A 27,432-nucleotide genomic window follows, 5' to 3' on the forward strand; every position below is an offset into this window, starting at 1 on the left:
TTTGCTGGCCACATGGTGCCGGCTCTCCTTATTTCCAGCTACCAAATTGTCTTAAAAATGCAGCTAAAAATACATTCACTGCACTCCTAATATTACTTTTCCATGGAAGTAATTACTGTGGTCAACTCAGGAATTATATGCAATCATGTATGGGAAGAGGTGGTCCAAGCAATCATGACAGCAATGGGAGGCGGCGCCAGTGATCACTAAAGGAAGGAGAAGTGATGCAGAGGCCAATATATCAAGATGTGAACCACAGTAGGAGAAGCTTGAGAATCCCTGTTCCCTGCCTCTTAGATGATACACTTTAGAATTTAGAACCGAGCCTCAGATGGTGCCAATCAACACAGCTCCAGGGGTTCAACCGAGCTACGCCGATATATACTAGCTGAGGATCTCAGCCCCTTATTTTGAGGACACTTTCCTAGATGTATCAAATTCCTGCTAAGAAATTAGTTTCCTCTGAGGTCAGGTTCTCTGGAGTTGGCGTCTGTTTTCAGTATGACACACGTAGTATGAATCTTTGTACTACATCTTTATATAAGTTCAAGGTTCAAGTTCCCTAATTTAAGGCAGTAGCCTACTTGATCGTGAACAAAGAATGCCAAGCGCTATTTTGAAAACTGATCATTACATCAGTATGAATGCTCCAGGGTGTTCCTTTATTAGAGCATTCCAGCAATTTTTTATGTGGCTGATATTTGAAATGCCAGAAAATCAAGAACAAACATAGTAAATCCCCCTGTAAAAATGCGTAAAATCCTTTGAGAAACATTTTACTGCTAAACTAGCTTGATTCCAGCCTAAATAGGGCTGAACTAAGAAAATAGAGGTAAGAATAAAGAGGTTTTCTTAGCCTAATTTCTTTTATAAAAAAATCAAAACCAAACTATTCTAATTTCAATCAATGACTCCCATCATTTAGAAGGTAGAAGGTTACATAGACCATTAAATACCTGTTTGAAGAAGTAGGTTAAATTTTCTAAACTACCTAAACAATTTAGGAGCCCATGTTCCAGTTTCAAAAGTGACTTAGGCCCCTAGGGCTAGATTTTTAAAGGTATTTAGGAACCTAACGATGCAGAGAGGTGTCGAATGGGATTTTAAAGAGGACGTTCACCTTGAAATCTCTACTGGCAAAAACTTAGGCACATTTGAAAATCCCACTAGGTGTTGTCATAGCCATCTTGGCACCAGGATATAAGCTAGACAAGGGTTGGGAGTAATATCATTTAGTGGACAAACTTCTGTGAGTGAGAGAGACAGGCTTTCAAGCTTACAAGGGCTCTTCTTCAGGGCTTGACTTTTTCACCAACAGAAATTGGTCCAATAAAAGATATTACCTTATCCACCTTGTCTCTCTAATCAAAATCCTTATCTTTTACACTGACCTTATTTTTCAGAGATTTGCAATATCACACAAAGACAACACTCACACATTGCTTGATGACAGATTAAGCAGAGGAAAAGCCCAGGAAAGTGTACAAAAAATCCCACTAATGCTGTCCTGTTGCAACGTAGAAGCACATTGGAACATGCCACACCGAGGGTTCTTTTTGCAACCTCAGTTCTGCCTCTTGCCACTGTTTCTTTAATAACAAGAGATTCGGTACGGAACGCAGGGCTTGCTCCTATTTATTGCTCAGTCTAAAACCCAGGGACGATTTTACTTGCTGGTAAAATGAAAAACCCCTTCCTCAGTCAAGGAGGGATTATTACAATAGACTGTGTGAGCCCTGTAATCCCAAGAAGCAGATTTTTATTTTTAAATGTTGGAAAAGCAGACTGCATTTCCTGTTTTCTTCTTGCAGATACCAGTGAAAAAAGAGGTCAAGTCAAACCCTGGCTAGCAGGGAAACACAGCATGAAACAGCGATCCCAGTCTCAAGAGCCTCCCCACGCACAGTGACTCAGAAAGGTGATCGGAGAGGAGACAAACTTTATTTTGAAGAGCTGTGGGACAGAGGCAACGCTGGCTCTGTGACATCACCCCCGCAGAAGGGCCAGAAGAAACAACGTAATGCAAGTCTGGTTTTCATTTACAGTTTGGGTCACTCAGTGAGGCGGCCTTGACTGTAACACTGGAGACAATCCAGTTTGGAGCTGCATCCTCCACCAAAGGCAGCTCCGTTTTCTGCTGCTCCAGCCTCACTGGAAAAACTGCAAGAGGATTTTTACCATTCACAACCCCGCGCTCACTGTGGAGAATAAACAAACTCCAGGAAGGGGAGATTGAACGCCAAGGGGAAGAGATGAATCCAATCTGCAAATAATTTGGTGTAAAAGGTCTGGGAATAAGTAATTCTTCACATTTATTTGGGGTAAGTGTTTCTTTCTCTACAGGAACTCTGATAGCCCAGAGTTTATTAATGCTCTATATATCACAGCTGTCCTGAGAGATTGTCTCCTGTGCTCTGAGTTTGCATGTGCTGACTTTGCAGATTTCAGGTGATTTTAGCCAGAGCGTTATCTCCTAGTTATGAGATCAAGGAGCTAGATTCATCCTGGGTGTAATAGTCCTGAATCCTGCAGGATAAGGTGACCAGATGTCCCAGATTTATAGGAACAATCTCGATATTTGGGGCTTTGTCTTATACAGGCGCCTATTACCCCCCACTCCCTGTCCTGATTTTTCACCCTATTGCAGGGTAACGTCCAGGCTGAATAGGGTCCCATGCCAGAACCACTCAGGACACTCTTCCTAGCTCTGCTCCCTCTTCCTGTAGCTAGACGCAGCTACCTGAGCAATCCTGGAGCTGGAAGCCAGCAGCGCAGAGAGAGCTGAGAGCAGAGCAGGAGCAATTTTAAGCCTTTTGTGGAAGGAGAGGGGAACTGAATATGGTCCAAAGCAACTAATGGCATTTTATTGACATTGCTGACCACCGAGGTCCTGGCTTTGCTGTCCTTACTGTTGTAAATGTTGCTGCAGCGCTGTCGAAGGAGCAGCACGAGAAGGGCAGTGGAAGGGGCCGGTGGCAGGTCCAGTGCCTGAGGGGGAACCTCAGGGAGGGGCTGGGACGGTGGCAGGGCCCGTGCCCGAGGGGTGGGTGGGGGCTGGGAAGGGGCGGTGGCAGGGCTGGTACCCAAGGAGGAGCCTCAGGGAGGGACCGGGGCAGGTCCAGCGTTTGAGGGGGAGCCTCGGGGAGGGGTTGGCACAGTGCCCGGCGGGGAGGAGGGGCTGGAAAGGGGTAGTGGAGCCGGCGCCCAAGGGGGAACCTCAAAAAGGGACGGTGGCAGGGCCAGCACCCCAGGGGTCCCCAGGGAAGGGTGGGGCCAAGGCCTGTGCCCGAGGGGGCCAGGGATGAACAGGGTGCCCCGGGGGGCACCAGGGAAGGGACAGCATGCTCGAGGGGGTCCCCAGAGAAGGGCAGTACCAGGGCTCATGCCTGAGGGGAGGTCCCAGGGAAGGAGAGGGTGCCTGAGGGGGGGCCCTGGGGAAGGGCGGTGGTGGGTCGGGCACCCGAGGGGGTGGCTCCGGGGAGGGACAGTGTGCCCGAGGGGGGGGGCATAGTGAAGGGCAGTGGCAGGGCTGGCACCCGAGGGGGTGGCTCCGGGGAGGGCCGGCGTCCGAGGGGGGTGGCTCCGGGGAGGGACAGTGTGCCCGAGGGGGGGTCCGTAGTGAAGGGCAGTGGCAGGGCTGGCACCCGAGGGGGGTGGCTCCGGGGAGGGACAGCGTGCCCGAGGGGGGGCCCTGGGGAAGGGCGGTAGTGGGGCTGGCGTCCGAGGGGGGTGGCTCCGGGGAGGGACAGCGTGCCCGAGGGGGGTGGCTCCGGGCAGGGCTGGCACCCGAGGGGGTGGCTCCGGGGAGGGCCGGCGTCCGAGGGGGGTGGCTCCGGGAGGGACAGCGTGCCCGAGGGGGGGCCCCGGGAAGGGCGGTGGCAGGAAGCTAGTAGGGTCTGTGCCCGAGCCTTTGGCTAGTCGAGCTCTGGGTGGAGGGGGCGGGCGGCTGTTGGTTGTGCCGTCCTGCCCGGGCTGCAAACGTCCTGGCTTGTCCTGCTCGGAATGACTGGTGCTGTTGGGGTGAGGGGGGTGGTGGGAGAGCCAGGCTGGCACTGGCTCAGCTCTGTGCGGAGAGGCGGCAGGGAGTGGGGAGAGCAGGTGGGCCAGTCCACGTCGGTCCAGCCGTTGGGCATGGCTGCAGCAGGAGTGCTTTGCCTGGGGTGTTTTATTGCAGTTACCTCTGAACCAGTCCCCACGGTGGGGCACACTGCCCAGTGGCAGGACACACCCTATGGCTGCATAGGAAACGGCCCTTTACTCCTTTCCTTCCACATGCTTTTTGGCCCCCTCCAGAATGAAAAGGAAACCAACAACTCTGAGCTCCGCTCACTGCAGAGTGGGTGCTAGGGTGGGTGCTAGGGCTCTGCCAGTCCTGCCCAGCCACAGTGTCTCCCAGATCCCCCCCCCGGCCTGGCCACTGGCCTGCCCCCACCCACCCAGTCTCTCCCAGATCCCCCCCCGCCTGGCCACTGGCCTGCCCCCACCCACCCAGTCTCTCCCAGATCCCCCCCACACCTGGCCACTGGCCTGCCCCCACCCACCCAGTCTCTCCCAGATCCCCCCCACACCTGGCCACTGGCCTGCCCCCACCCACCCAGTCTCTCCCAGATCCCCCCCCACACCTGGCCACTGGCCTGCCCCCACCCACCCAGTCTCTCCCAGATCCCCCCCTGCCTGGCCACTGGCCTGCCCCCACCCACCCAGTCTCTCCCAGATCGCCCCCCACCCCACCCCCGCCTGGCCACTGGCCTGCCCCCAACTGCCCATCCACTGTCACGCGCAGATCTGCCCACTGCCACCCACAGCCCTCACTCAGCTGCTGGACATTTCACCGCATTAGGTGACTTCTTGGAAGAGCCTCTGGGTCCCTAGTAATTTCCCGGAAGGTGGGAGGTGGCAGCTCCGTCAGTTTCCCGTGCCGTGTATTTGGTGCGGGTGGGGTGGGTGGGAGTGAGTAGTGGTGACAATGGGAAGCGGTGGCCAGTGTCAGTTTCCTTCCCTGTCCTACGGGGCAGCGGAGACGTGGGGTTTTGCGTGATCTGTCCCGGGTGCGGTGCATAGCCGGCGATTCACTCTGCAAGCTGGACCCTGGCTGCGGGCAGGGGGGCACGCAATAGCCAGGCTCCCCGGGGGCAAGGTGTGTTATGGAGACGCTAATCATCTGTTCTATCTAATTGCCCTGCTGGCTGAGTCCCCACCCTGCCACTTCTGTCCACACAGAGTTGTCTCCCCAGGGGGACTGATGCATGAGCGAGGTAGGAGGGGACCGAGTGATCCCAGCAAGGCCGATTCTGCTACTCATGTACACGCTGAGTGGCACCCTCCCCCTGCAGTGCTCCTGTGGAACCCAGGGGGGCTACACACAAAGGAGAGGTGGCACAATCTGGTCCTTTATATGCAATGCCCTGGAAGACTATGGGGGGAGAGGGAACAGCCTGGCCTTTGTGTATACAACTGCCAATGAGAGCGGCAGAGATGCCCTCCCAAGGAAACCCCAAGAATTTTATTACCGGCTGGGGCCACAGAAAATGTAGCTGGGCGTCTGCTCTTGGGGGATTTTTGCTCTGACTCAGCTCCTGCCCATTTGCTCTAGCAACACGCCCCTCCTGACTAGAGCCCTTGGTGAGAAAAATGTTCCTGGCCCCAGCTGCTTCCTGACCAGACATCTGGGCCAAGACCGCTCCTGCCCCAACTCCGGCTGGCTAAAGTCAGCTTCATTCCAGTGGGACGCTGCTGAGAGGGGAAGCTCTCTGCTTATTTGTGGCTCTTTCCCTGTGGTGGTTCATGCAGGATCTCTGGGGACTGTCGGTTTTAATCCCATCTCTTTGCCCCCCATCTGCTAGTTTAATCCCACTATTTGCTCCTGCACTGCAGCAGGCATTTCAACTAGAGCCTGTCATCAGAGCACCTCACATTTTAAAACATGTTTAGCTCAACACCATGCTTGTGATGTAGGGCCATACGGTTGTCCCCACTTTACCGGTGGGGAGCCAAGGCACACAGAGGATAAGTGACTTGCTCAAGGTCACCCAGGAAGCCAGTAGCAGAGCAGGGAATTGGACCTGGGTCTTCTGAGTCCCAGGCAAGCCCACTAACTACTTGGACCATCCCTCCTCAGCCAGCCTCCTGGCTGAATGGCACTGCCACCAGTCCCCGTGGTTGAGATAGCATCACTCCCTTTCCCACCATTTCTTCAGAATACAATGGAGATATTCACGAAGCGCCCCTTGAGGAGAACAAATGAGGGGTGACTGACAGCGGATTGCGCTGTGATGGACAACGTACATGACTCCCTACATCCATGAAGCAGAGCTGCCATCCGATCATGTTCTCCCCCGGATAAAGCCCTGTAGATCCATGGCTTTTGTGGGATGAGATTTTCAGGCTGAAAACTAGGGCTCTGATCCTGCTACCACTGATCTCAAAGACTATTCTTTCCCTGATTTCAGTATCGTCAGAATTGGTCCCTAGGCGTGGATATGTATTCCCACGTGACAGCTTAAAAACATCCTTCACTTACTTCTTACTTTGCTCTAATGATTTTGCTCTTATAATTCAGGTTTATGATCTTGAAATATGTGTGAAATACCTAAGGAGGGGAGGGAGGTATCATCAGCACCTTCGGTGGAGATATTTGCCTGAGGTTACCATTTTCCTCTTGTTTGTCAGGCTGGGATTTCATTCTATCCAGCTTCTCCTGGTCACATTCAGTATGAACTGTAAACCTGGCTTACCATTCTTCTCCCTGCCTCTCGGTTAAGTGTATTAAATGTAGTTTGTCTCTCGGTGGTCTTTTGTGCCAGTTTTCTCCTGTGAATCAGATGTCAAGCACTGGTGTTCCACACGTCCATCAGTTTTTCCACATTTTAACGATCCATGTTCTATATTAAGAAGACGAGCAGCGTGGGTGGAGGGGACCTGGTACAGTAGGTTCCAACATATAAAGAGTCATTGATTCCTGAGGGAGTTTCCTCGTTTCTTCAGCAAATACTCCCTTTCCTCTTACTAACTGCTCTGGTTCAGTCCCAGATGTCAGAAGTAGAAAATAACCAGATTTTAAGCCAACATGAGGATTTTAAAGAGAAAAATCCCTCGCAGCTCAGTATGAATTAACCACCAACCCTTGTCTCTCCTTTCCTCTCCCTTCTTTGATGTACTTGCATTTTCCCTGATGTCGGCACAAGAGGGCTGGGAAATCTGCTCCAAAGGAACCGCCTTTGCGACAGAAGGGTGTGGTATGTGGTCTTCAGTTAGGGGAGTACGAAGAGACGCTGTAGAACTAAAATGTTTGCATTGTATCGGCTCTGCTGAATGGAGAGTCTCCAAGAACTTTACTGTGGAACCTTACCCCGTGCCTCAGAGACCTGACCCAACTGCCAATGACGTCAGCAGAAAAACTCCCATTAACTCCAGCAGGGGGCAGAACAGGCACAAGGAGAATAGGCAAAGTTAAGGAATAAAATAAGCAAGTCAACACACAATGTGACATAATTGAGATGAGCCGCTTGAGCGGCTGTTCCTAGCTTGTGTGCTCATTCCGTTTTCCTCTAGGGATGCATGAAACAGCTGACGGATTGCATAATAAGGCTGGGGAAGTTTACCAAGTGGGGCTCACCGAGCGCATAGATCCAGCTACCACATTTCTCACCAGAGATCACTACTGACTTTAGTTAGTGGTTAGGTAGATCAGCAATAAATCACTCCCCTTCATATTTCCATACATCTGAAGTGGATTTGGAGGCAAAGGGCATTTTTTTTCGTTCAAACGCACATATGCAACTGCCATCAGAGCTAGCACAGGTGAGAGCTACCCAGGTACAATGTGAGAACAACATATCCCAAAACGTGTAACCCAGCCTTCAGCAAAACAGGAGCGCTAAGAAAAATTGGGTTGCAATGGAAAGGTTTTCAGACGTTCTAAATCTTTTGCTTTTTGCTTAATTCAAGTCTAACTTGCAGTCTTTGGGAGAGGACATTATCCTAATAAAATCTTCACATTTCAAGTGTCATCAGTTTTCAATATCAGTAAGCAGCTTTGCTGTTAACCACTGTTTGGGCCAGGTCTTCAGCTGATGTGAATTGGTGCAGCTCCACTGAACTCAGTGGTGTGCCATGTCAGCTGAGGATGCATAGGAACTCTCATTGCTCTACAGAAGAAGCCTGATCTGAGGCTTGTTTGGTGATGGTGTTGCTTGCCACAATATGACCAATGGGTAAGATTTTCAAAAGTGCTTAAGTGATTTAAGAATCTAAGTGCCATTTTCAAAGGCAACAAAAGCTCATGAGTCCCAGATCTTCAAAGGGGTTCAGGCTCCTAACTCCCAAGAAGTTCGGCACCTGAATACTTTTGAAGACCTGGCCCTCACAAGCCTATGTCTCACTGAAAACCAGTGGGACTTAGACATCTAAGTGTCTAAGTCATTTCTGAAAATTAGATTTAGTCTCCTAAGTCTCTTAGGAATTTTTGAAAATGTTACCCTGTACGATATGAAGAGAACAGATGAGAAAGGCACAAATTTAGAGCCTTCAGGAAGAATCTCTTATTAGCAAAGGGTTATTCTGTATCATTTGTTTCTGTTTTCAGGCATCTGGCAGCATTCAGTATAGCAAATGCCTTCACCACTTGATTTCAGGGAGTATGCTATATAACGAGAAACATCTGAGCCTCCCGCAGGTATGTCAGGCTAAAGATTCGGTTAGGGAGACTTGTAGAACAAACAGCTTTCTGCAAAATTGCTTAGACCTCCAGCTGTCAAACATTTAACATTGATTAACGTTGGGGGCCATGATTTTGACTCTGGGGTATGGTCCTCTGCAGTCTTCCAGATAACTTCAGAACTGGAATTTATTGAACAGCAGCTGTAGATGATTCAGGTCTCAGAGGACAAAGTTCCAGGAAATCAGTAACTGACTAGGAGACTTCTGAGGTAAGTATTTAGCTGGCCAATGTGGAAACGGACACTTAAAACTCATCTGACTTAAAATACAGAGTAAACAAACAATATGGCCGCTGGGGCTGTGGTTCCCTGGCTTTGTGACAGCCACTCGGCCTGGCTGAGTTCTGCATTGTAGTCAGCTCTACCAGAAACGGATCATCAGTTGTTCTGTGCTGTGTCTCAGTATTCCGAGAGCAGCAGTTGTGGGTAGTGCAAACGCAAGAGTCGCTCCCTCTGGTTTGAAATGGTCAGAAATTGAGTGAAGGCGAATTTGGTTTTTTTCGGTTCGTTAGGATCAGATTTTTAAAGGGGCAGAAGGAAGTTCTGTCTTAGTGGCCTCCCCCCATTACCAGAGTATCTGAGCACCTCACAATATTTATTGTATTGATCCTCATAACGCCACTGGGAGGCAAGGCAGTGCTACTGGTCCCATTATACAGGTGGGGCACTGAGACAAGTAGACATTTCTGAATCGTAAGGAAAGGGCCCCTGTCTGGGGATTCCATAGCAGTCTGAGAATGTGAAGCCCTGCTTTAATGGTGTGGTTAGTCTTTTCTCTCTGGACATGCTAAGAGAAAGAGGAAACAATTCTGAGACTCCAAAGGGGTTTTGTTTCTTTGCTCCCTTTCACAGTTGAGATTCCTTAGTCCCAAATTTCTTAGCAGCCAATTTTACCTCTTGAAAGAATGGGCCATATTCAGTTCCCCATACTCCCGTAAGCAGTCCCGTTGATTTAATAGGATTTCTCTTTGGTGGGGGTTGGATGGGTAAAAGGAGCTGCCAATGTGAGACCCTGACTCAGCAATGCAGTTGCATTCCTTGGTGCTGCTGCAAACCATCTGCAGAAAAAATTGGTCATGTTTAGGTGAAGTCAAATTCCACCCACGTTAGAACTGCTTTTTATGGGCCAGTGACTTTTCATTTTTCTCTGATGATGTAGAAGTGCCAGATGCCAGAAGGGCTGAGGAGCATTAACACAGAACTTGAATACATACATGACATTTAACATTGCCTTTTCAAACAACTGCATTTAGAGGAGGAGTTGGGTTCTTTAACACTGAATTTTAATCCCAGTTCAACCGCCAACTTGCTCTTTGACCGTGGGCATTTAATTATTCTGTGCCTCAATTTCCCCTGACCAGTTTACCAGTGTGGAGCTCATTGAGTTTACCTAATGCAAGGGTATTGTGAGGATTCACTAATACTTGTAAATTGCTTTGAATATGACAACTACTATACTAGCAATAAATATCGTGAGTATGAAACTCACGTTGACTTACCCCAATACTTGAGAGAACACTATACATTCTGCTGCATACGCTGAAGAAATGTTAATCAAGGACTCCAGCAGATGGCAGCAAAACAGAGATTACGAAACACGTCTCTTGGCAACTGGGAGACCGTTGTGACTCACACCAGAAAGAATCATATGAAGTTCAGCCAAAGCTGAGAGCTGAAGAGATAAGCACGGATGTCCTCACTACATTAGCCTTTTTTAGTTGGTACCCTGGGACGACTGGACAGAGATAACTCATGTATCATAAAAATATTTCTTCAGAAGTAGATCAGCAGCAGCCAGATTTACTCTCACTTTCCCGTTAGTAAGTTAGAATAGCTAAGAAGAGATGGAATCGCCTGTTTTTCTAAGACACTTAAGTCAGTTGGGCTGATTTACCCCTTTTCGTTCCTATCTGGCAAGTCTAGAAAGGGGATTTTTGTTTTGCTTGTGCTTCAGTCATGGCTTTGCCGCAAGCCTTGAGCTAGGCCCAGTGTGTAGTTGCTCTGCCCAGAGGACAGAGTCATTCTCTGGGCCCTGGTTCTCCTTCAGAGAAGAAGCAATCTATGCCAGCCTGGCCTCGCCCACTTCCTCAGGTGCCAAGGCTCAGTGTATTGGGGAGGTGGGGCCAAAGATAACCCACTCCCCATCCTTTGCTGCCCAATCCCCCTTCAGATGCATGGGAGGGGGAGCAGCAGCCCCACGGAGGCTGCTCTTATTCCACACAGCTATCCGTGAAGTGGGTACCCAATGGAGAGGAGTAAGGCCCTCCACCCATGGCTCCCCGACCCTTAATTCATTTAAAAATACAAATGCTTGAGTTATTTCTGCACACACTGAGTGGAGTTTTATTCTCAGAAAGAGAAACAGCCTCTGAGTGTAGCTCAGAAATTACTCTGCCAAGGCCTCAATTATGATCCAGGGTATGGAATGGCTTTCAGACAAGGAGACACTAGGACTGTTTAGCTCAGGGAGGAGACCATTAAGGGAGGGGTATGATAGAGGTCTGTAAAACCATTAATCGAGTGGAAAGAGTGAATAGAGGAGTGTTATTTACCCCTTTCACACCATTCAAAAACGAAGGGTCTCCCAATGAAATTAATATGCAGCAGATGTGGAAGTACTTTTGCACGCAGCGCACAATTAACCCGTGGAACTCGTTGCCATGAGAGGTTGTTATGGCCAAAAGTATAAATGGGTTCAAAAAAGAACTAGATAAGTTCATGTAGGATAGTCCATCAATGGCTATTAGCCACCATGGTCAGCCATGCAACCCCATGCTCAGGGCAACCCTAAATTTCTGACTGCCAGAAACCAGGAAGGGAAGACTTGGCAGATCACTCCAAGTTTCCTGTTCTGTGCACTCCCCTGAAGCTCTGGTCCCAGCCACTGTCAGAGACAGGAGACTGGGCTAGATGGACCATTGATCTGACCCAGTATGGCAGCTCTTACTTTCTTATATTAATTAAGTGTGAATAAAATATAGGTACAAAATGGATTGGCAAACAGACCTCTCACTGTTCTGCTCAGGGTCTGATCCTCTGGTATCTCAGTGCTACAGCTATTGCCAAATGAAATGTTTTTAAAGTCACTGAAGCGTGACTTAGAAAGTAACATTGCTACAGTATGTTACGGCAGAGATCTTCAACATCCCCCTCGGGATTTGAACACCCACTGCACATTAAACTGAACGGGAAATGAGCCCCTAAATCCCACAGGCAACTTTGAAAATCTCAGCTTCTCTCTCTCTCTCTCACATCACATGTACTTCCATCCCCTGGAAAAAGTGCAGTGGGGCGGAGGGGGAAACCTACTTGGATAGTTCATTGGTTTCTGAATGCTGCAAGAATTCCATCGTGTGATGAGCTGCTGATCAGTAGGGCCCATCGGCTTAGGCTGAAGACACATGGACCCATGGCTAAAGACTAGCCATCCCATATAGCTGCGTGCCTCCCAAAGGCCTCGGGGCTGCTTTGGACTGCCATGGGGCCCCCCCCCCACTCAAACGTGCAGGAATTTGGTCCCTCACCCCGATGGGATTGGCTGTCTGCATAGAGCAAGTTAATGCTGGTGGATTGACTTATGCTGGACTTTTCCTTGCCTCATGCACTCATTTTGGGAGGGCTGAAGGTGCTGGGTGGGTGATTCCTCCCACTCCACTCAGGCCCGATTTGGCATGGCCGGGTGCTTCTGCACCAGTCTTGCTCTGCTGTCCTTCGGTAGGGCTTTTCTCCTGGGCACATGCTGCATGGGTGTTTCAAACTCTGGTCAGCCTCTAGATCCCTCCTGCTAGCACTGGGATGACAACTGACAGACGTGCCACTCTGCCATTGTCTACCCCAGCCTGCCACCTCTGTGGGCTCCGTAACCCACAGCGGGCGTGTTTAACGCTTGCACTAAGTAGATCACCTCTATTCCCTGCTACTTATCCCTCTTTGCTTTGGGAGCACTGCATGTAGATCCATGCTCCCTGTCTCCCTCAGCAGCCACCCATGGCCTCCCAAGGCTGAACAGAGCCCAGAGGTGGCTGCACAATGAGAGAGGGAATCTAATGAGCCACCATGACTCCATGCTTTTGGGTTGGCTCCCATCTTTGCTGGCATACGTCTGTTAGTCTATAAGGTGCCACCGGACTCCTTGTTGCTTTTTACAGACCCAGACTAACACGGCCCCCCCTCTGATACTTGAGCTAAAGCGTTCAAACTGCAGCTGCGGCTCATACCCTCCGTGGACAGGGCCCAGAAAGGGACCAGTAACACACACTCACTAACGTCTTACAGACCTGAGCCCCTTCGCCCTATGGAGAACGTCCTACGGACGTGGGCCTAAATCTGCCTTCTGTCCATGAAATGAAATGTACCTCACTTGCACATTAGAGATTATCGGCACAAAAGCAATGCATGCATTTGTTTAATATAATACTCAGATACAGTCCTGGATCTCAACAGAAGATTTGTACCCCTTGATCTGTGTTCTTTTGAGGCAATGCATTACGTGGATTGCTAACTGCATACGCCTAGTGAGCACCAAAAAATGTCCTGCAAGAGAGAGGAGAGACTTCATCCCCTCATTTGTATAATTATAGCTCAGTAGATAGGTTTTGCGTTTTGCTAGCCGGGAGCTCTGAAGCAGAGTGTTCTGCCCGGGCACCTCCAGCCAGGGGCAGCTCTAGCCATTTTGTCGCCCCAAGCAGGGTGGCATGCCGCAGGGGGGGGCACTCTGCTGGTCACCGGTCCCGTGGCTTCGGTGGACCTCCCGCAGGTGTGCCTGCGGATGCTCCACCGAAGCCGTGGGACCAGCGGACCCTCCACAGGGATGCCTGCGGGAGGTCCACCGGAGCCGCCTGCCGCCCTCCCGGCGACTGGCAGAGCGCCCCCCGCGGCATGCTGCCCCAAGCACGCGCTTGGCGTGCTGGGGCCTGGAGCCGCCCCTGCCTCCAGCCCCCACCATGCCCCTGCACTGCGGGAACTAGCATAGAACTCTCTATGCATCAGCTGAGAGATCCCCAGCGGTGGGGGGAACGGTGAGCTGTGCCAAGGGGCCCTAGCACAGGTCAATACATCACCTCCGTGAGTTAAAGCTTGTGAAGTTTCCAGTCATCTCAGCCCAGGGGGCAGCAGATTGGGAACATTCTGTCATATCTCCGTTTGCTGGCTCTGAACAGCCCATTGCTACATCTCCCGTCCACAGTTGATGTTGGTGCCATTATGATTCTATTCCCTTCCCTCTGCAGCTTCAGTGCCATTTTGGGGGTCTCCTTGGCGTCCAGATTTCACAAATAAATCACTAGACAGGGCTGGCCAGTTCCCCGATGTAATTCTACCCTTCTAAAACCTACTCTGCCCTCAGTTTAATTGTGTCCGGCACTTAAATAATTAATTAAATACAACATAGAAGAGCAAATTGAATATTAAGGTCCTTTAGTTCATCTTGAGCTGCCTGATGTTCCTACATGTTCTATCGCTCGTTCCGAAAACACTGCATAGCTGGATATTTGAATTTAATGGGAATATTGAAGCCACATTGTAGTTATTCCCCTTGGACACAAACACACACACTGGAGTCATATCCACACCCCCCCTACCCCTCAAAACCAGTTGGGCCAGATGAGACATGTGCAATGAATCAGAGTGATATGAAACAGCTGGAGTAAGTTTTTCCTGCCTTTTATGTTCAGATCTGTTAGATCTCGTCATCCGCTTTGCACGTCTTTATTTTTAAAAAGACACTCTAGTGAAAAAACAAATACAGAATGATTTTAGAAAGTAAATTTTAAACATCCACTAGAAATACAAAGTTATGTACAATGTCAAACTTTACGCACACAAGGCAGAAAATAGCTGCTGAGAAAATATTTAAGGAAATCAATTTACTACGTTAGTGGTAAAAATGATTGCCTTTTGAAGGGGTTATTACTAACAGATGGATAGTATTTGATGCAATAGAGTACATATGTTGTATTAAGGGGTCAGTACATACTATATACATACACTGTAGCCAGACATGGTATTTGGAAATTTCAGTTTTATGTGACTGAACCTTTCTACACATAAGCTATTAGTGAAATTGTTCTGCAATCTTTGTATGAATTCTAATCAGCTCAAGCAAATGTCCCGCAGTTCCAAGTTTACTAAAAGCTTGTCATCCCCACAGGGATCTCAGCCCCAACTCTCTCACATTTGCAAACTGGTGGCTCAATCCCACATCAAGCTTTCACACACTGAGAAAAAAACTTTCCATGAAAATCTAAGGACATTCCCGAGGAAAAAAACTTTGTTAACATGGTAGTAAGTCTATAAATAAATATCTACCACTTTCAAACAATATTATTCGAATGCTGTCGTTGCAATATAACGAAACATTTGAAAGGAAAGATATTCAGAGGTGTGATTGCTTGAAAGTCAGGAACTTAGAAGGCTGTAATGCAAGAAGCCCATTTGCCATAATGTCTGGAAGGGCTTAATCATGAGTGGGCCTACATGACTACACAGGGCAGTAAGGGACATGCGGTATCCCTGATTTCCCTACATAGGCTACGTGCATCACAGGTTACAGCACAGTGCACAGAATAGCCACTAGGAAGTTGCTACCCTTCCTCTCCTGTGCTGCTGGGTTGGGAGTGGGCGAGAAGGGGTGGGGGGTATGTGTGGATTCTTGGTTCTCCCCTCCCCACCTTGAACGCATTGGCCTGCATAGCTGAGCTGACGTGCAAGGGGAAGTGAGCTGTGATAGGGACAAGGCTGGTGCAGCTTACTTCCCCCGTGCAGCAAGGGGGAAGCGGTTGGTCTTTGTTTGGTTCCTACCCTGCTCTTGAGGCAGTGTGGGCCCTTTCTAAGGGCAGACTGCAGGTTTCCAATACCCTTAACTCTGCTCCTTCTCTTACTGGTAGAAGGGTTTCATTTCACTCCCCCTCTTGTGCTGGGGATTTATAGAGTGCTCACGAGCATAGCTTCCTGGATGTCTGTGTGGCCCCATTAATCTTCTAAACCATCAGGCTATCCAGGTCCTCCGACTCTTGTCTCCAAGCCTTATGCCACACAGTACCCCCGACTGATCCTGTCTGCCACGCCCCCCACCTTTCCTCCTGCAAGCCTTGCTGCAAGCCTTTCCCTGGCACTTCTGAGCATGCCCGTGGGAGGGACGTATGAGGAAGGTGAAGGAAAGGATGATGTCGTTAGGGTGTGCTGATGGCAGCAAGACACGTGCATCGACAGCCTCAGCAACGTCATTTGCTGATTCCCGTGGCCTTCCTCCACCTATCCCTCCTCACCCCTCAGCTCGTGTTTATCCCTTTTCCTGCCATGGCTTGTCTAAACTTAGCCCCCCTAGCCTGCGAGCCAGGGGCCTGCAGGGCCCTGCTAACTGCAGTAAGGCTCTGCAGGGGCGCAGCAATCCACTCCTTGCGCCAGCAGCTCCAGGATCGGGGTTTTAGCTGGGAAGCTCTTTGGGGCAGGTTTTGTCGATTCAATCAGTGTACAGTGCCCAGCACAAATGGGCGCCCTGATTCCTAACTGGGGCCTTCAGGCTGTACCCTAAAAAATAATAAACTGGAGTAACACAGTGGTGAATCAGGCCCTTTGGCCTTAGCTGTAGAAATCAATAATTAAATCAGAGGACCCTAAATTAGCTTCTTAGGTTCCCCCCCAAACTAGCAGATGCTGCCTACACCAAAATGTATTTCTGTGTCTCTAAGGAGCCCAGCAGTCTCAGTAACTGAGCCGAATAACACATTGCACCAGTCAGCACTGGTCAGCCATTAAAAGTCTGGTCGGTGGCACAGTGGGGCTAAGACAGGATCCCTGCCTGCCATGGCTCCGCATGGCTCCCGGAAGCAGCAGCATGTTCCTGCTCCAGCTCCTACACATAGGGACAGCCAGGGGCTCCCCATGCTGCCCTGCCCCACGCGCCAGCTCTGCAGCTCCCATTGGCTGGGAACTGAGGCCAATGGGAGCTGCAGGGGCGGCGCCTGCGGATGGGGCAGCTCACAGAGCCGCCTGGCCATGCCTCCACGTAGGAGCCGGAGAGGGGAAATGCTGCTGCTTCTGGGAGCTGCCTCAGGTAAGCACCACCCAGGGCCTGCACCCCATAACCCCTCCCGTGCCCCAATCCCCTGCCCCAGCCTGATCCCTCTCCTGCCCTCCAAACTCCTTGTGCCAACCGGAAGCACCCTCCTGCACCCCAAACACCTCATCCGAGCCTCACCTCAGAACCCACACCCCCAGCCCAAAGCCCTCACCCCTCTCACACTCCAACCCCCCTGAGCCAGCCCGGTGAAAATGAGCGAGTGAGTGAGGGAGGGGGGATGGAGTGAGTGGGGGGGGTCTCGGAGAAGGGGTGGGAAGGGGTCAGGGCAAGGGTGTTCAGTTTTGTGAGAGAAGAAAGTTGGCAACCCTAGTTACCAGCTCTCAGCTTTTCTCCTGAAGGTTGGTGTTTTACTTAATATCCCTGCTCCTGGAGTGATGTTATTATGTGAGGCTCTCAGCTGCCATTTAAATAAGTTTCTAGCCCTCATGGTCACAGAGAAAAGCTTGAGAATGTGACCTGAATGCATCCCAAAGGTGCCAAAAGCTGAAGGCAAATAAAAAGACTAACAAATGTACTTTGTAAACTATCTGGTGATATTCAAGTCAGTCTCAGGATATTTTGGGGTCCAGCTCATGATTTTTAGATATGTGGGGCTGACAATCTGGGGTATATATAGAGAGAAGAATAATGCTTGCCTATATTGCAGGAGTGTTGCAAGGAAAATTAAGGTATTGAAAGCCCCTTGAGATCCACAGAGGAAGACCGAGTAAGAGGGAGGGTGGTCTTGTGGTTAAGTCCCTGGAGTGGGACTCTGGAGAGCTGGCTTCAATGCCTTGCTGGACCCCAGCCCTTCTGGGTGAACTAGGGCAAGTTACTTGGTTGAGATTTTCCAGGCCACCCGTAGACTTGGATGAAAATGAATGGGAATTAGGTGCTCAAATTGCTGAGGCAGCGCTGAAAATCCCACCTTTAGTTCCTTTGTGCCTCAATTCCACATCTGCATAATGGGAATAACAACATCTAGCTCTTATGTGGACCTTTTCATCAGTAGATCTCAACACACTTTGCAAAGGAGGTCAGCACTATTATCCCCATTTTAAAGATGGGGAAAGTGAGGCACAGAACTGGGACTAGAACCCAGTCTCCTGAGCTCTATTGTACAATTCTGCCTCCCATCCTGTCCCATCCCATCCCAACCTATCCCAATGGTATCGTGAGGAGAAATAAAGTAAAGACCTTGAGGCACTCAGAGACTACGGTAAATAAGGGCTGTATATGTATTAGATTGACAGACTGACACTGTATTTTCTCCCATCCGTTGTCTTGTCTGTTTGGACAGTAAACACTTTCGGACAGGGACCAGCTCTGTGTATATGAACAGTGCCTGGAATAATGGATGGTTAGGGTCTCTATGAATAATAACAGGAGGGCTTTATAAATGCAACATGACAGTGCTGCTGCTAAGTTGCAGACACCTTTACTTTGTTATTTTCACTAATGCATGGGGAGGAGAAAGTCACATTGTAGTAAAGTATCATTGATACTTAATTATTTGGTCTTTATTAACAGCACATGGCGTGTACAGGTGTTTGAGATTCTTTTAGGTCTTTTAACGCTCCACAAGATTTTTTTCTTCCTAGCCTGGGACTAGAATGTGCAACCTAAACATACTAAAAAGTGTTTCCTTCATATCAAAGGACTTCTTACAAATATATATTTTTTATGGTATGCTGTATTTCAGAACCTGTAAACAATTTAGGAAAATGACTTACAGCTGCTTAATATTAAAACAGAAAACCAAAATTGTTTGGATGGGCCCTTTCACATTAGCTGGAAAAAGATTGTCTCAGTTTGTGAATATTCTTTCCCACTTCCCTACAGACCAGTTGTAATAGACTGTGGCATGTCTGATAAGATGAAATACAGGTCTAATATAATATACCTTTCAGAAAAAATTTGCAACAGAAAAGCTTCAAAAACAGACTCCAACGAGAAAGTGCTGAATTAATTTGCAAACTAGATACCATTAACTTGGGCTTGAATAGAGACTGGGAGTGGCTGGGTAATTACACAAAGTGAATCTATTTCCTCATGTTAAGTATCTTCACACCTTTTTGTCAACTGTCTGAAATGGGCCATCCTGATTATCACTACAAAAGTTTTTTTTCTCCTGCTGATAATTGCTCATCTTAATTAATTAGCCTCTTAGAGTTGATATGGCAACTTCCGCCTTTTCATGTTCTCTGTATGTATATAGATCTTCTTACTATATGTTCTATTCCATGCATCTGATGAAGTGGGCTGTAGCCCATGAATGCTTATGCTCAAATCAATTTGTTAGTCTCTAAGGTGCCACAAGGGCTCCTGTTCTTTTTGAGAAAAATATCAATCTTCTTATCAAATGAAAGATGTTATTCACATTTGGGTGAATAAGGACAGCAAAATTCTGAAGCCACTTTTTGGCTTATGCATTTTATTTTAGATATTTGATTAATGGCAGGCCTCATTTTAATCCCAATTGATGAAACTAATGTTAATAAACAATCATAGCATGAAACATCCACTTGTCCAGTATTTCTAGAATCCCATTTTCCCACAAGGGGATTTTTCCAGTATGATTTAATAGGAGATCAGTGTTAACTGTTCTTCTCATTTATTTTTTGCAAATCTAGGTCCTACAAATACTTACGTATTTGAGTCATTTTACACAGGTGAATAAACCCATTGAATTCAATGGCTGGGACGATTCACACGTGTAAGCGTTTGCAAGGTCAGTTTGCCAGTTACTTCAGTGGGGCCAGGATTTCACCCCTTTTTGCAGTTTGGAAAGGATTATGCAGTAGGGCTTCCAAGAGAGCAATCTGTGGCAAGGTCCTACAGAGAAAGGAGGAGTCAGCTGGCTCAGTGACCAGATGTTCAAATAGATAACAGCTTTGTATGAAGCAGCACTGAGTTCTCCAATGGTTAGCATATAATTGTCACAGAATCTCCCTGCGTGAACTGCTGTCTTACAGTTGACAGACTGATTGAATGTAAAATATATCGGGCCAGATCCTTAGCTGGTGTAAATCAGTGTAGTTCCAGTAAAGCTAGTGGTGCAATATTGATTTTATACCAGCTGAGGCTCTGGGCCCAGATCTTCCAAGGTATTTAGGCACCTAACTCCCATGGGAATTCCCAAGGATTACATTACTTTGTTGAGGTCCTAGAATGATGATGGTTTATTATTTGTGTTGGCCTTGCTCCCAGAGGCCCTGGCAACATGTTGCTTTTTTAAATGTTATATCTCCCTTGTTTCCTGTTTGTAGTCATAGTTCACCAGGATTAGAAATAAAGGTCCAGGTTGCCCCTTCCATGGAGGAACATGCCAGAGAGGGCCAGAGCTGGCGGGCATAGGGTGACCAGACAGCAAGTATGAAAAATCAGGATGGGGGTAGGGTGTAATAGGAGCCTATATAAGAAAAAGACCCAAAAATCGGGACTGTCCCTATAAAATCAGCACATCTGGTCACCCTAGGCGGGCATCCCCTGGGTTTTCAGGCACTCCTCTCTCTCTAATGGGAGGAATTTGGGGGTAGACTCAGAGTGGCTGGGCACAAGGCTCCCCCACCCCATAGATCTATGGGGAAGGGCATTTCCCACATAGGCAGGTGATCAGCAGTGTGGATGGGAGCCCCTTTGCATGGCAGAGCTGGACCATCCTTCCCTCTGAAAGCAGGGCTCCATCACCTGAGCAACCCTTTGTTGGTGCTTAGAAATAGTGGGCTTGATTGGCCACTGGGTTTCTCCAGCTTCCTGCCAGTGTAAACCTACTGGAATCGCATCACCGAGGCATAAGACTGGCAGAAAGCAGTGGGGAATCAGGTCCCCAGGTAAATCAGTTATGAAAATAACCCGGCAGGGGCTGTTGGGGAACAGTGACAGAGAGGAGCCTACAGGCGTTAAAGCTGCCACTGCCGCTAACTTCTATCAGGATTTCTGGGCAGCAGAGCAGCAAACGCTACTGCAGAGAGTGGCTGGCTGCCCCCATGCTCCATCCCCTCCGGCCTCCTTCCTGCCACTTTTCAGAGGGAAGACGGCCCCTGAAACACCTCTGGAAGGGATTTCTCAAGGCTGTTAGGGAGTGGTGAGATGATAATGGCCTGGTGGGTATCCCTCCTTCCCTTCCTCCCAGCTTGGGAGAGTTTTGCCTTGCTTTGACTGGACTGGAACCTTTGCTTGTCAATTAAAAATGGTCATAATGCCCTGTGCTATGTTGGTTGCCTTTAAAAAGGCCACCCTGCCTTACATGTGGGTTGGGAAATAATTGCAATGTTTCAGCTATTGCTTTGGGCATATGTTGACTTTTTAATAGCAAGTACTTCATAGAACCATAGATTATTAGGGTTGGAAGAGACCTCAGGAGATCATCTAGTCCAACCCTCTGCTCAAAGCAGGACCAATCCCCATGGGCCCCCTGAAGGATTGAACTCACAACCCTGGATTTAGCAGGCCAATGATCAAACCACTGAGCTATCTTCCCCCCCATCATTACTTGGGATAATGATTGTTTGCTAACAAGGAAATAAAGTGCTGCCTTTGATTTTTCTTATTCAGTGGCTTTAATGCTGTGAAGCAAAGAAGTGCAGCTAGAAAGAGTGGCAGGGTAACCCAGCCATTCATATAATCCAGGAGAGTAAACACTGTGAATTCTTTCACCCGAATAGGAAGAAAAATGTGTGTCTTGTGGGCTTTCAGTAATTCCTCACAAAGCAAGTGAGCGTTTCCTATAGCTCTAGCAGTTCCTTGAAATACATAGGGCCAGATTCTCAGCTGATGCAAATCAACCGTGTTCCATGGAAGTCAATGGAGCAACACTGATTTACATCAGCTGAGGGTCTGGCTCAGCATACCCGCTCAAGTTTCAGTTGAAACCCAGTGGGACAATCATGAAAAGAGCATGTGTGAAATTGTCCCACTGTGTGCAATTAACTTCTCAGGTGCCGCTTTATTTGTGCATTTCAGATGATCGAGGGTGCCTGGATTTATTTCCAGCTGGCTTTTTGGTCAGCTGTCTGGCTTCCAAGGCTTTGTTACAAAATCTTGTTATTCTTTTCATTGATGGTCTTGGATTCCCTTGTGTCACTTAGGAGCACTGAGTTAATTGAGTTGGCAAGAACAGCAGAAAACAGTGAATGTAATTTTTTAAAGCTGACTTGGTTTAATCATTTGACTTATTTGAATCTCTTCTGGCTCATTTGATTGCCTCATGTCCTTCTGGGGGAAGAGAAATATTAAATCACTACATTTTATACTTGGATGATATTTATCAGCTACGAAGTATTACTGGGGTATACTATTTAAGATTGGAAGCAAGTCTTAAATCATAAACTCACCACCAGTATGGCAGCATATCTGCTGTCATACTAAGGCTATATTCTTCCAGCCGATTTGCCATGTGAATGTCAGATAAAAAGCTTACATAAAGTATTCTCTTGGCTACAACATATAAAGTTATTCTTGGGACACTTCCATATTCGTACTATGGGATCATCCCCACACAGGAGGGGATTCCACAGAGGGGACCGGAAACGTGCACGATTCCTGTAGTTATTCTGCAGATCAGAAGAATTAATGGGCTTGAACTTGGAATGAGGTTTCCATGCCTGCCTTTGGTGTCCCTGAAAGGGTGAAGTGAGAAGAATTGCTATCCCAGGCAGATTGTCAGTCTGGCAGTGGCTTAATAAGAGAAGAACTAGCAATAGAAAGAAATGTTGATCAATGCACGATGCTCCTGACTGGGTGGCCTCCAATGGCCAGCTGTAATCCTAACTTTTTTTTTTAAATGGGGGAACTACAGTTAACTAAGTGAAGCACAGGTAAAGAGTGGATCCTCCAAGTCCTTGACAGAGGTCTAACCATACAAACTCCTGAGCCACAGAAACTGTGGCTTAGATCCTGGCCCATGCTAAGGTCATTGAATTGCCAGAGTGGCACAAAAGGACCTTAAAACCTCCTTATACGGGGATCTGGGATTCCCCCAACCCCCATGCTTGTCATTCCCGAATATCTTTCCCCTTGAGCTGTAAAATAACCCGGCTGGGTGCGATCACAGACTTTGTCCCTGGGCAGGTTTTAGTAACAGGCAGCCACATAATGCCTAATGTCACGTCACACGTTGCATCTAGTGGGAAGGAAAACGGGGGGCCCAGGTGGAACCACCCCTTCCCCCCTTTGGGCCTACCAGACCAGCGCTGTGTATGTTAAAGAAGCACTAGGACCTCTGTGGCTTTCCCTCTGGGCTGTGGGAAGAAAGAACTTGCCAGAAGGAGCCAGCCCCTGGGGCCATAGGCGCTGAAACCATCAGGAGTAGGCAGCCGGCTTTGATATCATCAAAATGTTCGCTATGGTTTTGACTGGACATTCCCTTCCCTGTGCTGATTGGCTGCTTGCTCCAGCCCATCCTGCCCTCGCCAGGTCTCTTCCCCTCAGCCTCGTTCCACCTGCCTGCCACACTCCCCTCCGTCCTCTCCCTCGCCCTCCCTTTGCCCTTCGGCCCCGCGAAGCCGCTCCCAGCACTGCTGCGCTCTGCGGGTGAGAGCCCCGGTGCGTGCTGTATCAGCGGCCTCCTCCGGCGCCCCCTGCTGACGGTCGCGCCGCTCCCAGGGTGGGTCCGTCTCGTCTCGCAGTTCACCCTCCAGCCAGGTCACATTTTAGACACCCCCCTTCCGGGGTAACAAAAGTCCAACTAAAAGTCCCAATGGAAAGGATCCATGTACCTGCTTTGGGGCTATTCCTCCACCCGCCCTTGAGGCTCAGTCTTCAGCCCCACTCTGGGCTCAGTACTTCTTATCTTAGGCCTGGGCGCCCTGTTCTTGGGCCTGGTAGGGGAACCCCGGCCCACCCTCTGCTATGGGCTCCAGTCCAGGGACCCTGTGTTAAGCGACTCTTGCAGACATGCTGTTTATTTGGGCCACATCCTATGTCTGAGCCCTTTGTGCTGCTTCCCTCTAGCCTGTGCTTAACACAGCCTCCCCTCTGGTTCCCAGGCCTCTGGCTTCTCCCCGGGTCCTCCCAGCTCTGTCTTTTTCTCGCTCAGGACTGCCTCCGTGCCTTCCCCCCTCTCCAGGGCCCACCACAGGGAATAATTCCAGCCCTGTGGCCTTATTCACACTGTCTTCCCCAAGCCCTTTCCAGAGAGCAGTGACTGCGCACCTCCCCTCTCCTGGGTTTCTCTGTCCTGGACCACCCCTGTAGCTTTCACTTCCTCCTTTTGTGAGGAGGACCCAGCACCTCCCCAGCTGGGCCTGACAACTAGTCAAACCCGACATGCCCCCCAGGAGCAGCCAGGTGGGCTAATTGAGCTCTCCCTCCTGCTAACCCTTTGGTCACCCCATCCCACCCACCCCAAAACATGTCAAAAGAAGCTGGTGCTAACATGCTGTTGGCCTGTCATCACTCTGCGTTGGTGCTCCAGCCCTTCCCCTACCCATTGCCTGCCTTAGCTATTTAGACTGCAGGCTCTTTGGGGCAGGGATTGTTTCCTGCTCTATGATTGTACAGTACCTGGCGCAACAGGCCCTCAGCTTGGTTGGCCACTGTAATAAGTAATACATAATAACAACAAAGGCACAGCCATTTTCCTCTTGAACTTGGAAGGAAGTATCTTGGCCTGAATATGGCCAGGACATAATATAGTTTGCTTTGAGCCTTTCTGAATTTCTTTATGCTTCAGTTATGCTGAACTCTCTTTTATAATGGATGCTCCTGGACCAAATGATTATTCTTATTTCTTATTTGCGTTGCAGCCGTACTTAGAAGCCCTGATCATGGCGAGGTGCTGTACACACCCACCCAACAAAAAGGCGTCTCCTGTCCCAGCAAGCTCACAATCTTCTCTTGGTGACAGTCACATGTCACCAATCTTAGAAAAGAAAGAGTGAGAAACCACAGTGAGATGCCCCGCTGGCATTTATTGGCATAGCTCCGTTGACATCAGTGGAGCTATGCTGCTTTGCATCAGCTGAGGACCTGGCCCTTGCTGACAGGTTTTATGGAAATGTTTTCTGCTCCTGCTGGTTTCCTATGACAGACCATGCCTCTATGGGAGCCAGTAGGGTCCCTGTGTCTCTCTGTTCTTTCCTTTGCATTTAGGGCTAGATCGTGGGTTAGGCAGTACATCTGGCAGGGTTGCCAGGATGACTAAGAAACTCCTCTATGCCCCTATGTTGGCTACCCAGGCTTTGGGTCCAGGTGCACAGAAGTGAGCAGGAAGGGAGGGGTGGGGCATGGATGGAGTCATGCCAGGCTCCGCCTCCTCAGTGCACAGACCTGTACTGCTAAACCAGTGCATGGGGAAGGAGAGTAGGAATTTGTTGCTGTACGGGCCATGAGTAAGTTACTATTCCATGGAGCATGGAGGACAGAAGTGGGGGACTGTGTGTTTCCTGGAACAGAGCAGCAATGCACCCTCCCTTCCTATGGGCAGGGACCTGGTGGCAGGATCTAGCCCTTATGTAGGAAGGGGCTCTGATCATTGCTCCACCAAACTTCATCTCTGCAGCATTGTCTGTTTCCCACTATTTGTGGTGTCTTCTGCTCATATGAAAATGTTTTCCTTACCAGATTGCCATTTCCCATTTGGCAAACGCTGATTGTTTCTCTTTTGAAATTCACACACCTGGTTTTTGCCTGTCAATACCCACTTCCATCTTTTACATGAGGTATCATGCCAAAACACGTCATAATTTGTGCATCAGCAATGCTGGCAGCACACATCCAAACACTGTTTTACTTAAGTGATGCTACAAAACCCCCAGAAGTCATATAAAAGATTGGGAAATGGGACAGAACGAATGTCATTGAGAGCAGAACGTAACCTGTTATGGGACAAATCTTCTTCCCAGTTACCCCGGTGGAATCCTATTGAAGGCAGTGGGCTAAATTCAGCCCATTGAAATCAGAGGGCGTTATGTGTTCTGATGCCAGTGCCGAATTTGGTCCAACTACATTTCACTGTAACCGAGAAGAGAATTTGTCCCGGTTACGGTACCTTTTCATTCACAGATCTCTAGCAGAAGTCAGCGTGAGTTCTAAGTAAAACATTAATATCAGGAGAGGAATTGATGGTATTTACTAATGGGGGTGGGAGGGCTTGTGGCAGGTGATGACTCCCCAGCGTGGCGCCTCCTGCTGGTCGTCTCGAGAATTAGCGCTTTCCTCAACCTGGAGCGCCCTTTACAGGCTGGTGTCTCACCTGCCGCTGGCCCCGTGCCCCTCCCGGACCCTGGTGCCCTCCTATGTCAGGATTCTGCCCCCACAGTAACCCACAATCTGGGTCTCTCCGCCCAGGGGAAACCCCAATCCTCCTATCCCCACCTTGCCTCAGTGGCTACTGCCAGTCATCATCTAGCCCCCGCTCCCTGGGGCAGACTGCAGTCCGTAAACCACTCATCATCGGCAAGGGGGGTGGGACCAGCTGCCTCTGCCTATATCTGGGCTGCACCTCTGCAACCCCAGTACCCTTCCTGGCCTTTACCAAGGCCTGCAGCCTGCGGGTTTCCATCCTTGAGCTCCCCGGCTCCTCTGGCCTTTCCCCAGCCCTGCTCCACTCTAGGTACCCAGCTGAGCTCCCAAGCAGCCAGGCCCGTCTCTCTCTGAAGCTAGAGAGTGTGTCTCTTTAGCCTCTTTAGCTGTGGCCTGATTGGGGCATGGCCTGACCTGTGGCTGCTTCCCCCAATCAGCCTGGCTTTTCCCACTGCACCCCTCTCCAGGGCTGCTTTATCCCCTTCAGGCAGGAGCGGGGTGACCACCCCGCTACAAGGCTATAAAATCCTTAATCCATTGACATCAGGGGGGGAGTGGCACTGGGGAGAGCATGGGTCTGAGGCCTTACATATGCCCCTAACACTGTATCGTAAGCTCTGGTGAGCTCTGGTGTGAGAACGCAGTTTACACTGATAATCTCTCTATTCCTGTTTAGGTCACACATTTGGTGCTTTGAAAAACAAAACAAAAAATGAGGAGACATCGGCATTTGCCGCTCGCGGCAATCTTTTGCCTCATGCTTTCAGGCTGTTGCATGGTTGATGCTCAGCAACAGGAAGGTAAGGCTCAGACATCCTTAGAGGATTTGTTATTTTCCAAAGTTTGATGATGTTTCCTGTTGTGTTTGTGGACTGTTTTAAAATGTGCATGTTGAAAATATATTGTGACCTGTCAAGGTTTTTGACTGAGAGTTAGCCCGAGCATAGTAGATGCTTATCGATTCCTCACAAGTCAGTCAGCCTGAATGCCAATTCATAGACACATGCCGGAGTGGATTCCCAAGTTGTCCTAAGCATGTAAAGAGTAAATGGTGTCAGTCTGATGTTGCTTTGTGTTGCGAGTGGCGCATTTGCATCTACTGGGTTGACATCCTATGTATTGTCTATGCTTCTTGGCAAAGGTATTTTGCATCCCTTACATGACCGAAAGCATGGGAAGAAAAACGGAATGTTGCAATGAAAAGAACACCCAACTGAGTGGGCAGAAAGCTTCTTTAGTTTTCTGAAGGGATCTAATAGCATCTTTTGGAGTGTAACTAGTTTATTAGGAGTTCATGGGGAGTAGAAAACACTGGGAACTCAGTATACAGAGCCCAGTTCTGCACCTTAGTCCTTATGGACACTAGCAGGTGATCCTTGTCCAAGCAAAGGTTACAGGGTTTGGATCATA

The 27,432-nt window shown here is 49.0% G+C and overlaps 1 protein-coding gene across 6 annotated transcripts in view; it reads left to right on the forward strand.

The window, feature by feature from the left end:
• The first annotated feature begins 2,045 nt into the window (after window positions 1–2,045).
• The window catches only part of COL6A3 (collagen type VI alpha 3 chain), a 115,554-nt gene continuing 90,167 nt past the window's right edge, over window positions 2,046–27,432 (forward strand). For 2 of the 6 annotated variants that reach the window (XM_045032160.1, XM_045032161.1), the window contains exons 1-2: window positions 2,051–2,321; window positions 26,699–26,822. In XM_045032160.1, the coding sequence (XP_044888095.1) occupies window positions 26,735–26,822 (88 nt within the window). In that variant the 5' untranslated portion in view covers window positions 2,051–2,321; window positions 26,699–26,734. Of the gene's footprint in view, window positions 2,322–26,698; window positions 26,823–27,432 lie in introns of those variants that run through there. The other 4 variants (XM_045032164.1, XM_045032159.1, XM_045032162.1 and 1 more) reach the window with 4 other exon arrangements.

The sequence above is a fragment of the Mauremys mutica genome, chromosome 10 (assembly GCF_020497125.1).
Source record: "Mauremys mutica isolate MM-2020 ecotype Southern chromosome 10, ASM2049712v1, whole genome shotgun sequence".
In the NCBI taxonomy this organism is placed as follows: domain Eukaryota; kingdom Metazoa; phylum Chordata; order Testudines; family Geoemydidae; genus Mauremys; species Mauremys mutica.